General features: G+C 54.1%; 1 protein-coding gene across 1 annotated transcript in view; it reads right to left on the bottom strand.

Moving 5' to 3' along the window:
• The window catches only part of PADI1 (peptidyl arginine deiminase 1), a 41,144-nt gene that overhangs the window by 13,428 nt on the left and 14,199 nt on the right, over positions 1 to 13,517 (bottom strand). Inside the window, exons 2-10 of the mRNA XM_032759079.2 lie at positions 10,560 to 10,740; positions 9,316 to 9,388; positions 8,583 to 8,644; positions 7,048 to 7,165; positions 6,818 to 6,943; positions 3,606 to 3,778; positions 3,353 to 3,456; positions 2,192 to 2,315; positions 1,697 to 1,804 (exon numbers count right to left, since the gene is read on the bottom strand). Of these exons, the coding sequence (XP_032614970.1) occupies positions 1,697 to 1,804; positions 2,192 to 2,315; positions 3,353 to 3,456; positions 3,606 to 3,778; positions 6,818 to 6,943; positions 7,048 to 7,165; positions 8,583 to 8,644; positions 9,316 to 9,388; positions 10,560 to 10,740 (1,069 nt within the window). The remainder of the gene's footprint in view (positions 1 to 1,696; positions 1,805 to 2,191; positions 2,316 to 3,352; positions 3,457 to 3,605; positions 3,779 to 6,817; positions 6,944 to 7,047; positions 7,166 to 8,582; positions 8,645 to 9,315; positions 9,389 to 10,559; positions 10,741 to 13,517) is intronic.

Raw genomic sequence — 13,517 nt, 5'->3', positions numbered from 1 at the left:
TCCTCAGGGGGTGAAGTGGGAGGATGGCTTGAGCCCAGGAGATGGAGGCTGCAGTGAGCTAGGATTGCACCACTGCACTCTAGTCTGGGTGACAGAACAAGACTCTGTTTCATAAAATAAAGTAGGCCAGGCATGGTGGCTCACACCTGTAATCCCAGCACTTTGGGAGACCGAGGTGGGTGGATCACGAGGTCAGGAGTTTGAGACCAGCCTGGACAACATGGTGAAACCCCATCTCTACTAAAAATACAAAAAATTAGCCAGATGTGGTAGTAGGGTGGGGGGCGCCTGTAATCCCAGCTACTCGGGAGGCTGAGGCAGGAGAATAGCTTGAACCTGGAAGGCAGAGGTTGCAGTGAGCCGAGATCACGCCATTGCACTCCAGCCCAGGCAACAGTGCGAGTCTCCTTCTCAAAAACAAACAAACAAACAAACAAACACGTGTTTTTTTTTAGGAAGAGAAAAGGCTGATGTGGGGTGAGGGGGTGGGGGAGGGATAGCATTAGGAGATATACCTAACGTAAATGCCGAGTTAATGGGTGCAGCACACCAACATGGCACATGTACCCTAGAACTTAAAGTATAATTAAAATATATATATACATATATAAATAAAATAAAATAAAAAGCCTGAAACATCTTAGTTTCCGTTTCAAGCTAGAAAAAGAACAGCAAACTAAACACAAAGTAGAAAATGAAAATGATAAAGATGAGAGCAGGAATCAGTGAAAAAATCCCCTGGATCCTATAGGCCAAGCCCAAGGCAGGTCAGGTGCGTCCCCCTCCAGCACGCTGGCCCTGGCGGATACACTCATCTGTAGGGTTCATTGTCACCTGATCCCTCCAGGCTGGGATGAATGTCCCTGCTCTGCGTGCCCACAGACTGCATCCCATCACAGCTCCCACCTAGACCATCACTGTCCCAGCAGTGGCAGAGTGGGAGCCGGGAAACAGGCAGAGACCGTGGGCTCACCTCGAGGGGTAGTGCAGCCTCAAGGCTGAGTGCAGGGATGTGGGCACAGCCCCTCTAGCTTTGCATCTTGGTGCCACTATTAGCTTGCTGCATGGCCTTGGGAAAGTTACTTAACCTCCCTGAGCCTTGATTTCCTCATCCATAAAGAGGAAATAATGATAGCACTTATCCATAGGCATACCCCATGGAATACATGAGGCAAGCCATGGAAAGCTAGGAGACAGTGTCTGGAACTCAATACATAATGGTAGGTGCTGCTGTTGCCATCTCGTGCACAGGAGGTGGCACAGTGCCTGGCACATAGTAGGTGTTCAGAAAACATTTGACACCTAAAGCGAGGCCCTAGCTCTTAAGAACAAGAGCCATGCAGGCTCACTAAGGGTGCATTCCCTCCAAAAAGCAGTTTGGTCTCCCCAGAGCTGACCACACTGCTAATTCCCCCTTGGCAACCAGTCTCCTTATCCAGAAGAGCTCTGCTGTCCTGCCCCTCCCAACACAGGAACAATCAGGCTGCTGCCTATTTGCATGTGATTTGCATATCATTTCCTCTCTTGCCCAAACTCCCCACTGGCTCCCCAGTTTGCTGATATCCTACCTCCTGTATCCTTCTGCCCCCTCTTCCTGTTCTCTGAGCCCTGTAGGACCAGGCCCAGAAGAGACTTCACTGGTGCCCCTCCAGGAGGACCCAACCAGGGTTTCTGCACTCTGCCTGTCACTACATACCAGGATCCTCTTATAGGGGAAATCTTTCAGGCCCCTGTTCCGGGGAGAGTCAAAGACCACGGGGAAGGATTTGTGAGGGGCCTCGATGTAGCCAAACTCCATCTCGTCCTGGAAGGGGAGAGATGAAAAAGCCTCGGTGACCTTTTTCGTCTGATTTACAGAACAGGGTGGTCCCCACCAGGCCTGGGACAGAGCAGGGCAGCGGGTCTTCCCTAAGACCTGGTGAGGGGCAGAGGTAGAAGTGAGGCCTCTTAGGACCCCAGCCAGGAGAGGACTCTCATCTGGGACCAGAGCGTTTGGAGGGAAGCAGTGGAGGCTGGGGCTGATGCAGGCAGCGGAAAAGCCCTGGCCCCAGAGGCCTGGCCCAGGCTGCCGTGGCTTCTCTAGCGACACTGAGGTCCATCAGGCACCTGTGCGGCTTCCCTTTCCCCAAGCCAGGCTGCAGGCTTCCCAGGCTGCCCCCAGCTCTCTTCTGGAGTCGGCTTCAGCTCCCACCTGGATCCAGCGGTCATTTCGATTTTCAACTCGAGGGCAGATGGTCAGCTTGCAGTTGGCTTTCAGTGTCAGATAAGACATGTCCTCCAGGAATTTCTCATTGGAGCCATGAGTGTCCATCACACTGTAAAAGGCAGGGAAAGGGGAGCATGCTAATGGCCTCTGACTGTGGCTGAGGTGTGAGTGGCCTTGATTCAGTTTGTGCTGGGCCCTGTGCAGTCTCTGGGGTACAGGGGTTCCAGTTCATGACCTTGAGAGGCTCATAGGCCCATGGGGAAGATGGATGAAGTCTCCAGATCATAGCAGGTGACAGGTGCAAGGTGAGGCGTAAGCGCGGGCAGTGGAGCCCAGAGGCAGGGCACCTAACCCAGCACAGGGAGTCAGGGAAGTCACCACAGAGGTGACCTGGGGCTGAATCTTTTGGGTTAAAATAGCAGTGAGGGGCAGATAGCCCCGTCTACTCCTGTTCCACACAATTGGCCTAAGCAAAGGGGTCAAGGTGGGGTTAGCAAGCAGGAGAAGAGTCTCTTTTTAACACCTACACACACCTAGACCCAGGGAAGCAAAGCAAACCTGTTTGGCCACACCCTTCCCAGCCTTTTAACTTATGTCCAGCTCAACTGTGGCTTTTGCCAGTGGTCTGACCTCTGGCACAGAGGCCTGGCAGGGCTTTGCCAGTCGAGGCTGATCCTTCCCTCAAGGGCATGATGAGGATTCTGAGAGACGGCAGAAGGACCAGCAAGCTGGGTGAGATCAGGCTTGCAGAGACGGGGTTCCCATGTCCATAGCAGGCACGGGATCGTACCCATGTTACAGTGAGGGTAGGTCTCTGATGGCCACCAGCAGCCTGTGCAGGGCGTGGCTCCACTGCCCAGACTAAATCTGAGATGTTCTGGGGCTGCAGCCACAGGACAGGATGGGCAGGAAAGCCAGAGCTTGAGCCAGTGACCTGGGAGGGGCCTTGGCTGCACAGGGCAGGGTGGGTCAGGGTTGGGCAGGGTGGCGCCCCAGCCCACCTGCTGCTGTCCTGCCACCGGCTCTGCCTGAATGGGTGCCGGCAATGAATCCGTTGGTGTGAGTGAGGGGCGCAACCCTGAGGCAGCTTCTGTCCCTACCTCTGCACTCCAGACTCTGGGGAGGGCTGGAGGGAGGGAGCCTCACCTGCACACATACAGCTCCTCAGGCGGCTGAGTGTTGGGCGTCATGATCCAGGGGGCCATGCGGAAGCCCACAGTGTCTGTGAAGAGGCTCACCTCGGGCAGAGTCTGAGGGGAAAATGAGGACTTGGTGGGCCCTGCAGGGACCCCTAGCCTGCCTCAAGCCCCCCAGCCCCCAGCCTGCCCAGCCCTGGAGCCTCCAAACTGGGCCCCCAAACCCCTCAGCCTCCATGCCCACCCCCCAGTGCTGTACACACCCCCGGGTCCACCAGGCTGACACTGAGGGAAACCAGCCCCAGGAAATCGGCATCGGGGAAGGTCAGCCCCTCCACATAGAATTTGATCTCCTGCTCCCCCGGCTGCCGCTCAACTTCGTAGGACAGACGCTGGGGCCCCAGCACCTGCTTGTAGTCGGAGAGAGAATTTCCACCTAGGAAGAACAAGAGTCAGGGGCTAGCGAGGAGACAGGGGTGAGGGGCTGCAAGCCCAGGAATCCAGGACAGAGCCCCCTTTGTGGTTAGAGCAGCTTGGGTTCCTCTCTGGCTCTGCCACGTGCAAGCTGCGTGGCCTTGGCTCAATGACTCAACCTCTCTGAGCCTCAGTTTCTTTTTTTTTTTTTTTTTTTGAGACGGAGTCTCGCTCCGTCGCCCAGGTTGGAGTGCAGTGGCGCAATCTTGGCTCACTGCAAGCTCCGCCTCCCGGGTTCACGCCATTCTCCTGCCTCAGCCTCTCCGAGTAGCTGGGACTACAGGCGCCCGCCACCACGCCCGGCGAATTTTTTTTTTTATTTTTAGTAGAGACGGGGTTTCACCGTGGTCTCGATCTCCTGACCTCGTGATCCGCCCACCTCGGCCTCCCAAAGTGCTGGGATTACAAGCGTGAGCCACCGCGCCCGGCCGAGCCTCAGTTTCTTATCTGTAAAATGGCTAACATTTTCTCAAGAGGCCAACATAAACTTTAAACTAAATAAAGAGATAGAAGCGGCCGGGCGCGGTGGCTCACGTTTGTAATCCCAGCACTTTGGGAGGCTGAGGCGGGCGGATCACGAGGTCAGGAGATCGAGACCACGGTGAAACCCCGTCTCTACTAAAAATACAAAAAAATTCGCCGGGCGCGGCGGCGGGCGCCTGTAGTCCCAGCTACTCGGAGAGGCTGAGGCAGGAGAATGGCGTGAACCCGGGAGGCGGAGCTTGCAGTGAGCCGAGATTGCGCCACTGCACTCCAGCCTGGGCGACAGAGTGAGACTCCATCTCAAAAAAAAAAAAAAAAAAGAGAGAGATAGAAGCACCTGGCACAAAAGGTGAAAACTACCCACGGATAAATAGATACGCAAAATGTAATATATTCATAAGATGGAATATTATTAATTCATAAAAAGTAATGACCAGACAGGTATGGTGGCTCATGTCTATAATCCCAGCACTTTGGGAGGCCAAGGCAGGAGGATCGCTTGAGACCAGCCTGGGCAACATAGCGAGACCCCCTCTCTACAAAAAATTTTTTAAAATAGCCAAGCATGGTGGCACATGTCTGTAGTCCCAGCTACTCGGGAGGCTGAGGTGGGAGTATCGCTTGAGCCTGGGAGTTCAAGGCCGCCGTGAGCTGTGATAGCATCACTACACACCAGCCTGGACAACGGAGTGAGACCCTGCCTCTAAAACATAAGAAAAGTAATGAAGCACTGATTCATGCTACACCACGGATGAATCTTGAGGACATTATGCTAACTAAAAGAAGCCTATTGTATGGTTCCATTTATATGAAATATCCAGATAGGGAATTTCAGAGATACAGAAAGCACATCAGTGGCTGCACACGGCAAGAGAGGCTGTCCATTCACTTGTTGAGACTTTGCTTACGCCCTGGTGTCACACTAAGTGCTTTCAAGCTGAGTCCTCTGCCTGAATATCCACCACTGGTGCATGGGAGAGACCATTCTGGCTCCTGCCAGGCTCATTTAGCTGGAATAACAAGTTCTGGGTCAGTTTGAACAGAGAAGGGTGAAGGGGAATCAGGAAGGGGTAGAAGCCTGTTGCTGTTTGTAAAGACAAGAGCAGTCCGGGGTTAAGGAGCGGTTCGTTTCTTTCTTTCTTTCCTTCTTTCTTTCTTTGCTTTCTTTTCTTTCTTTCTCTTTCTTTCTTTTTCTTTCTCTTTCTTTCTTTTTCTTTCTCTCTCTCTCTCTCTCTTTCTTTTCTTTCTTTCTTGAGACAGGGTCTCACTCTGTCTCCCAGGCTGGAGTGCAGTGGCATGAACACATCTCCCTGCAGCCTTGACGTCCTGGACTCAAGTGATCCTCCCACTTCAGCCTCCAGAGTAGCTGGGACTACAGGATAATTTTTTTGTATGTTTTGTAGAGACAAGATTTTGCCATGTTGCCCAGGCTGGTCTCAAATTCCTGGGCTCAAGTGATCCTCCTGCCTTGGCCTCCCAAAGTGCTGGAATTACAGGCGTGAGCCACTGGGCCTGGCCAATTTTTTTTTTTTTTTTTTTTTTTTTTTTTTGGCCTGGCCAATTTTTTTTTTTTTTTTTTTTTTTTTTGAGACGAAGTCTTGCACTGTCACTCAGGCTGGAGTGCAGTGGTATGACCTTGGTTCACTCACCCAGGCTGGAGTGCAGTGGCATGATCTTGGTTCACTGCAACCTCTGCCTCCTGGGTTTGAGTGATTCTCTTGCCTCAGCCTCCCAAGTAGCTGGGACTACAGGCACCTGCCACCACGCCCGGCTAATTTTTTTGTATTTTTTAGTAGAAACGGGTTTTCACCTTCTTAGCCAGGATGTTCTCGCTCTCCTGACCTTGTGATCCGCCTTCCTCGGTCTCTCAAAGTGCTGGGATTACAGGTGTGAGCCACCATGCCCGGCCTAATTTTTTTATTTTTAATAGAGATAGGGTTTCACTGTGTTGGCCAGGCTGCTCTCGAACTCCTGACCTCAGGTAATCCGCCTCCCAGAGTACTGGGATTACAGATGTGAGTCATTGCGCCCAGCCTTGGCCATATTTTTTAAAACCACAGGCTGATTAATAAAAACTCTGGTGAGAAAGTCGGGTTCTGGGGCCAGGGGCAGGGCCTGGGCCTCAGCCTCGCTGGTTCTCACACCCTCCTTGCCTGGACAGTGCTTGGCATGCGGTTCAGTCCACACTGATTGACCATAGGAGGGAAAGGGGGTGGGGCAATGGTAAAAGGAGGAGCTTTGTTGCGCCCAAGACACCTGGGTTGGAATGCCTGCTCCACCCCAGATGGTTGTGCCACAGTGAATTCCTGCATCTGAGCCTCAGTTTTCCTCTCCATAAAATGGAACTCATTGTTGTTGAACCTCCTCCTTGAGGACTATATTTGGTACTGATGGAGTGGTTGTTTGTAAGCTGTAATGAGAGTTACAAAAAGGTGATGGAAAAAAAGAGAGAGAGATGGGGGAGGAGAAGATAGACATGGATGGAGCCGGGAGGACGAGGTCCCGTCAGGCCACTCACCCCGGGCACAGAAGACCCTCACTCTTTTGGAATCAGAAAAGGGCACGTTCAAGACAAGCTTGTGGCTGTCGAAGAGCTTGTCGGGGCCATTGCAGCTCAGCACCACTGGGGACATGTCCTGCAGGTCTGGAGAGAGTGGCCCCCTTGAGATCGCCCTTTCTCCACCCCACCAACAGGATCCCCTCCCATCCCCCTTCCCCACTCCCCGGACAACACCTTGTGTCACTCACCAGCCAGCGACATCAGCCAGCTGTGGGTGAGGTCAGGCTCTGTGGACCTGTGATTGTCCCGGTCACAGTTCACCAGCAAGATAGCCCCATAGCCCTCAGGGCCCCAGCGCCAGGTTTTCTGTGGCAAAATAAGATGCCTTGGGATCAGTGGGACCCAGGAGGCTCCAGGAAGGGGTTCTAGACATGGCCAGGGCAGGCTGCTTTGTTAGATTGTAGATTTTCATATTTTTGGTTTGTTTAAAGATTTTAAAAAGGATTATTTGGGAATGGAGTTCCAGATAAGGCTCTAGACCAACCTCATCCTTGTGCAGTGAACAACCTGCACAACCATATACAATGGCTCTACCCAGCCATCACACTGGAGAAGCAAAGGTGTTGTTACCACACCCAGAAATGGCCCTCAAAAGCTGCCTAAGCTTTAGCTCTGCCTGTGGGGCGGGGATGGGCAGAGGCTGCCTGCCATGACCTTGATGAGAGTCGGGATCTGGAGAATCTTTGGGAGACCCTCCCCATCCCAGCACTCTCCTGGGACCTGTCCCATAGATATCTCTGGCATCCGCCTGCAGTCCTGCAGGCTCTGCAAGCTGAGGTCTGAGCCAAGGCGGGAAAGATGCCTGGAGCTCTCCCTGCCTCTGTGGTTGCTGCTCTCCCCAACACGCCTCCCCACCAGACCCACAAGGCAGGGCTCACTCTCCCCATTTCACAGAAAGGGGCGGGGAGGTTCTGGGAGGTGAGTCCTAAGCCGCATAGCTGGCCTTCAAACCCAGGTTCTTGGGATTGCACAGGGCTGCTGTTAGCCTTTATGGCACTCTTGCCCACCCTCTGGGTAGATGCCACTCTGCAGCAGGGCCCCAGACATGATTTGTATCATAGTTGCCACCATGCCCATGCACTCTTGTGCAGTGAACAACCTGTACAGCCATCCATGGCAGCCCTGCCCACCTTGTCCTCAAAGCCTTGTGAACCAGGCTGCCTCTCTGGAGTCCTTCCCTTCAAATCATACCTTCCACCCTTCCCAGGACAGCTTCCAGATACTTCCTGTGGGGTGATGCCCTGAGCCCACTCTGCCCTCCTCCTTACTCTTCAGGCTTTACCTGGGGCTGACCACCATAGCCTCCTCTACCCGAAGGCTTGTCTTCTCCTTGCCTTCCGTCACTCAACAACCTTTTAGGAGCACTCCCACATGTGTAGGGGTCCAAATATAGCCCTCAAAATAAAAAAGGCAGCAACAAAAGAACCAATCCCAATTTCAAAGTGGCACAAGAGAGACCCAGAGAGGGTAAGCTGTTTTCCAGCAGTCACACAGCACATCGGTTACAGGGTATAGGTTAATGTCCACACAGCATGTCGGTTACAGGGTGTAGGTTAATGGCCACTCATGCCAATTTTGCTGTCCCAGATGGGTTCCCTACATGGTTGGATACTACAGACCTTGGGGATCCAACATTCTTCTGGAGGGAGGGCACAATCCACCCGGGACCATCCCAAGTTTGCCTTTCAACCCCGCAGTCTTGGGGTGCCCGGGAGGGTCTCACCTTGTCCCCTTGGCTTCTCTTCACCTTGCCTGTGCGGTCTGTGTCGACCTCAAGGGAAATATCTGAAAAGAGATGGAGAGGGGCTGCCAGGGGCTCATCCAGCCCCATCTTCACACCCCTAAAGTCCAGGTTGGGCAAACTCTGACCCCTCCCCAAGCCCGTGAGGACCGGGATGCCCTGCCTGGGGGTCAGACCCCACACTTGGGAGATGCTTGTGGCTTGCCGTGTGGTTCTGGGAGTTGGAGGGACCCAAGCCTTTGGCTCTTGAATCGCTTGCCTGTGCATGTCCACCTGCTAGCTCTTGGTGGCTTTGGGGTTCTAGGTCATATGCTGGTGACCCCAAACTCTGGGAACTAGGGACATGGCCTGAGGTTGTAGGGGCTGGGTTCTGCCATTCCATCGCCCTGGGCCCTGGCTGAAGGGGGCACGTTCCGTGCTGGGTCTTGGAGGTCTAATGAGGGTATACGTGGGACTCTGGATGAAGGAGGTTTATTGTGGGTCTAGCTGTTGTTCACTGGGCAGTGAAGTTTCTAGATCCTTGTGGTCCTAAGGACTGCTGGGTCTCAATCCCCGTGGTTCCACAGTGGACAGAAGGTCCCTGAGGAATCCAAGCCCCTCAGTGATGGAGGAAGCTGGCCATGGGTCTTCCACTCCAAGGAATCCACTAAGACCCTCAAACAGTCAACCTGGAGGGGCGAAGGGATAGATGGGCAGCCAGGGAGCTGCTACTTACCGACACCAGTGAGGTAAAGCACGCTGCGGCCCAGGGCTTGGTCTTCCTGCTCCCCAAAGTAGGAGACCCTCACCTGCAGAACATAGCCCTAAGCCTGCACGGCCATCACCTTCAGAGATGGCAGGGGCAGAGGTGATGGGGGACACATCCTCACAGCCCTACTTAGAGGCACAGGAAGGATGGAGATCCCCCCAGTCTCTGAAGTCCCAAGACTCAAGGGCTCCTGGCTGGGATTCAGAGCTACCTTCTCCAGCAAGTGGCTGTGGGAGCCCACCCTGGTTCCCAGAGCAGGTGTGAGGAGCAAGGAGGGTGGGGGCGGGGTGGAGGGATGGGAAAGGTGGGGCAGCTCCCAGCAGGAGCAGCTGGCAGATGAGGGAGGAGCAGCCGGCTCCATCGACTTAGGCAAGTCTCTCAGCTCCTCTAAGCCTCAGGTACTTCCTCAATAAAATGGGAATGAGAACTCCCACTCCATCACCACAGTCAGTGGTCCTGGAGCTTTTAGCGTGGTCCAGAATCCATACCAAGCCCTCCAGCCGGGTCATCCCAGTGAGCCCCTGGGATGGCCCCAGTCGACAGGAGACTGTCCGGGCCCTGCCTGCAGTCCCAGCAGTCCCTCAGCTAGCAAGCAGAGGAGGTGGGGTCTGAGCCCACGGTGGGCTCCTGAGCCCCTCTCTCAACAGCTGCTTCATCCCTGCCTTTTCCCTGCTGGGGAGACAGGGCCGTGTCTAGGATTTGGTGGATCACTGTATGCCATGGGTGCCGGGGCTGGAGTGAGTGAGGAGGGACTCGTCTGAGCTTCAGGCAGGTGATGAGAGACAAGGTTGGCTTAGGCATGGGAGATCCGTGCACACAAAGGTGTGGACGTGTGTGTGTGCACCTGCACGGGTTGTTGTTGTGCAGTCCTGCCCACATGAGAGCACTGGGGCATCTTGCTGGGTCCGTGTGCGGGCTGAATACAGGGATTAATGTGAAGTTGTCTGTGAATCTGAGGGGGTGGCTAGGAGAGCTTGTGTTTTGTGGGAGTACTCATGTGTACATGTGTGATACTGGGGTGGTGGTGGAGGTTTGTGTGTTTTGGGCATCTGTGGCATTGTATCAGGATACGTTTTGTGTATGTGCTGTGATAAGCTTTGTGAGGTTTGGTTAAGTGGGGAGCTTTGGAATGGGAATTCCCACGGTGGCGCTCTTACCTTGGATGGGGTTGGGGAGATCCAACCCTTTTCTATGAGAAAGTGGCCTCTTACCTTGAAGTCCTTTAATTCCTTACTGGCTGTGCCCACAGATACGACCATGTCTGCATCAGTGTCCAGCGGCCAACGGGCCTTGCCTATGGGCTCGGTCACATGTGTGCGGTTGTAGACCATGAAGACCTCCACCCCGGAGCTTCCAGAGACCTTGAAGCTGTTGGCACCCTTGGGCACATCACTGGCAGAGAAGGGAGATGGGAAGAGACCCAGTGCTCAGGGGAGTGGCCACAGTGGGGTAGGGGCCTGGGGCTGCCAGGCTGTTCAAAAGGCACCCCTCAACATCCAGGCAGTGGAGGCGCAGGGCAGTGCCACTGGCCAGGAGACCAACCTGGGCTGGGCATCAGGAAGCCAGGGCATAGATGGCAAACCCTTGGACACCCTCAGCCCATACCCAAGTCCCTTCCAGATCTGACACTTCCAAACTCTCCAGCTCAACAGAAATCCACTAACCTACCACCTCTCATCACCTCCACTGACATCACTGCGGCCCAAGCCACCATCACCCCTCGCCTGGATCACCCAGCAGCTTTCTCATGGGTGCGTGGTCCCACCTGGGCCCCTCCAGTCTGTTTTGCATACAGCAGAGCGTGTTGTTCCTTTGCTCAAAAGCAATGGTTTCCATCAAACTCAGTAAAAGGCAGAATCCTCCTGAGTAGCATAAAAGGCCCTTCTGATGCCCCCCTGCCACCTTGCTGACTGCCGCCTCCTACTACGCTTCCCCTTGCTCACTTAGCTCCAGCCACGCTGGCCTTCCTGTTGTGCCATGAAGATGCCAGGCTGTCCTGGCACTGCCTGCTCCTGCTGCATCGACTGCTTCTCCCCAAGATGTCCACAAGGCTCCCTCCCTCAGCCTCTTCAGGGCTCTGCCTAAATGTCACCTTCTCAGCAAGCCCCTACCCCCACCCAATCACTCCATTTAATGCTGCACCTTGCCCATCCTTCCCCCTGACTGATCCCCCATCTCCCTTCCCCTGCTCTGATTCTTTTTTTTTTTTTTTTTTTTTTGAGACAGAGTCTCGCTCTGTCGCCCAGGTTGGAGTGCAGTGGTGCGATCTCTGCTCACTGCAACCTCGGCCTCCCAGGTTCAAGCGATTCTCCCACCTTGATGCCAGTCAACTGTCCATCTCTCTTGCTAGAAGGTCAGCTCCATAAGGGCAGGAATTTTATCTGTTTTGTTCACAGCTGCATCCCCAGCACCTATAACAGTGTCTGGCACATGGTAGGTGTAGGTGCTCAGTAAACACGTGTGAATGAATGGACGCATTCTCACCTTCTGCCACTCTGCAGGGGGATTCAAGCCCATCTGCACTTGAGTGGAGATCTAGAACTCGACTAATGCCAGCACCCCATGCAACTTCTTTCCATCACCCAATACACCGCATTCACCTGATACACCAGAGCTCTGGGATCAAGAAATGGGTGTTGAGAAGCCTCCCATCTGCCTTGGCCCCAGCCTGGGGCACGCCTTTGCTGGGCCCCCACCCTACTCCTTACACCACCAGCTGCTCCCAGCCACAGCTGGTTGGGGTCAGCCTTCCTAGCCCACAGCATCAGAGGGGGATGCACTGCAAACTCAGGCTACAGGGCACCCAGAGAAAAACCAACAGGGCCCTTGTGGGTGGCATCTCATTCTTCTTCATCCCCTGCATAAATGTGAACTATGGCCTCTCTGTTCCAGGCACTGCACTAATCCCCAGAGTTCCAGGAGGCTCTTGGGCCTGTGGCGCTCACACTCTGGAGAGGAGGTTGAATGAGAGAACTACACATTGGTGCTTGTTCTTCCTTTGTATGTCAGGGCTCTCCAACATCATCCCCCACGGCAGAGCCATCAGCCACCAGGACACCACCCAAGGTCAAGTCCACTTACAGACATCCACCTGACTACAAAGATGCTGCTGGAGGAATTTTGTCTGTTTTGCTCACAGCTGCATCCCCAACACCTATAACAGTGTCTGGCCCATAGTAGGTGCTCAATAAACACTTGTTAATGAATGGATGGATTCTCACTTTCTGCCACTCTGCAAAAGGGGTCCTTCTGCATATTCTCCCACCTTCATCCTTTCCTGGATCCCTAAAAAACCACCCAAATATTCAACCCTCTGGAGAAACCAGACCCCCTCTGCAAGCTCTGCCATGATCACTTGGCCCCATCAAAAAACTCTCTCCATTGACTGCAGTGACAACAGTCCTAATTCCAACAGTCACGAGTCCTACTTGGTGCTCCCTAATGCTCATCACAACCCCCCAAAGCAAAGATTATAATCCCCATTTTACAGATGAGGCAGGAGTGTGCAGGGGCCCCAGAGCCCCCGCAGGCTGCTGGCAAGACCCACCTCCCCCATCCCCCACTCCTAGCCTTACAATCACCACATTCCACAGCACTTTTGGGGGTCCTCCCATCTTACCTGCTCTTCCTCATCGTTTACATCAGTTGCCATGGAAACCCCAAGTCTCCTGGACTCTCATCCTCTCATCTGACCCCCTTCCTCATCCTCCCCAACTCCCTTTCAATCCCAGCCACCATCATCTGCACGATATCCTCAGTCCCACCCCGGACAGTTTCCTTGATCTTGTACTGTAAAGGAAGCCTGCCCTCAACAGCAGGCATGGCCTCCCCTCCAGCCATCTCCATGGTGACTGCTTCCTCCATACTCCCTCTAGCCCCTGGGCCTGGAGGTGGGCAAGGGTCCTTCATGCTCCTCAGTGTCCCTTCCAAATCATCGTCTTTCTTCACTCTGTAAACCCCCAGCTTTGCATTCACGTTTCCAGACTACAGGGACACCCCTGCACACCGTCGCTCTCTCCTCATCTCGACGGTGCCAGCTCCTGCCATATTCCTCAGCCGGCTGCCGTCACCAGTTTATACTTCGATGGCGATGTAGATGGTGTGCTGCACCCTAGTCCCTCAGCCCCTTGACCTCTCATCCAATGCTCCTGTCCTTCACCTGACCTCAT

Source organism: Hylobates moloch, unplaced genomic scaffold (genome assembly GCF_009828535.3).
Source record: "Hylobates moloch isolate HMO894 unplaced genomic scaffold, HMol_V3 SCAFFOLD_9, whole genome shotgun sequence".
NCBI lineage: Eukaryota > Metazoa > Chordata > Mammalia > Primates > Hylobatidae > Hylobates > Hylobates moloch.
Note: the sequence above shows the minus strand (reverse complement) of the source record. Positions and strands in the feature narration are given on the sequence as shown.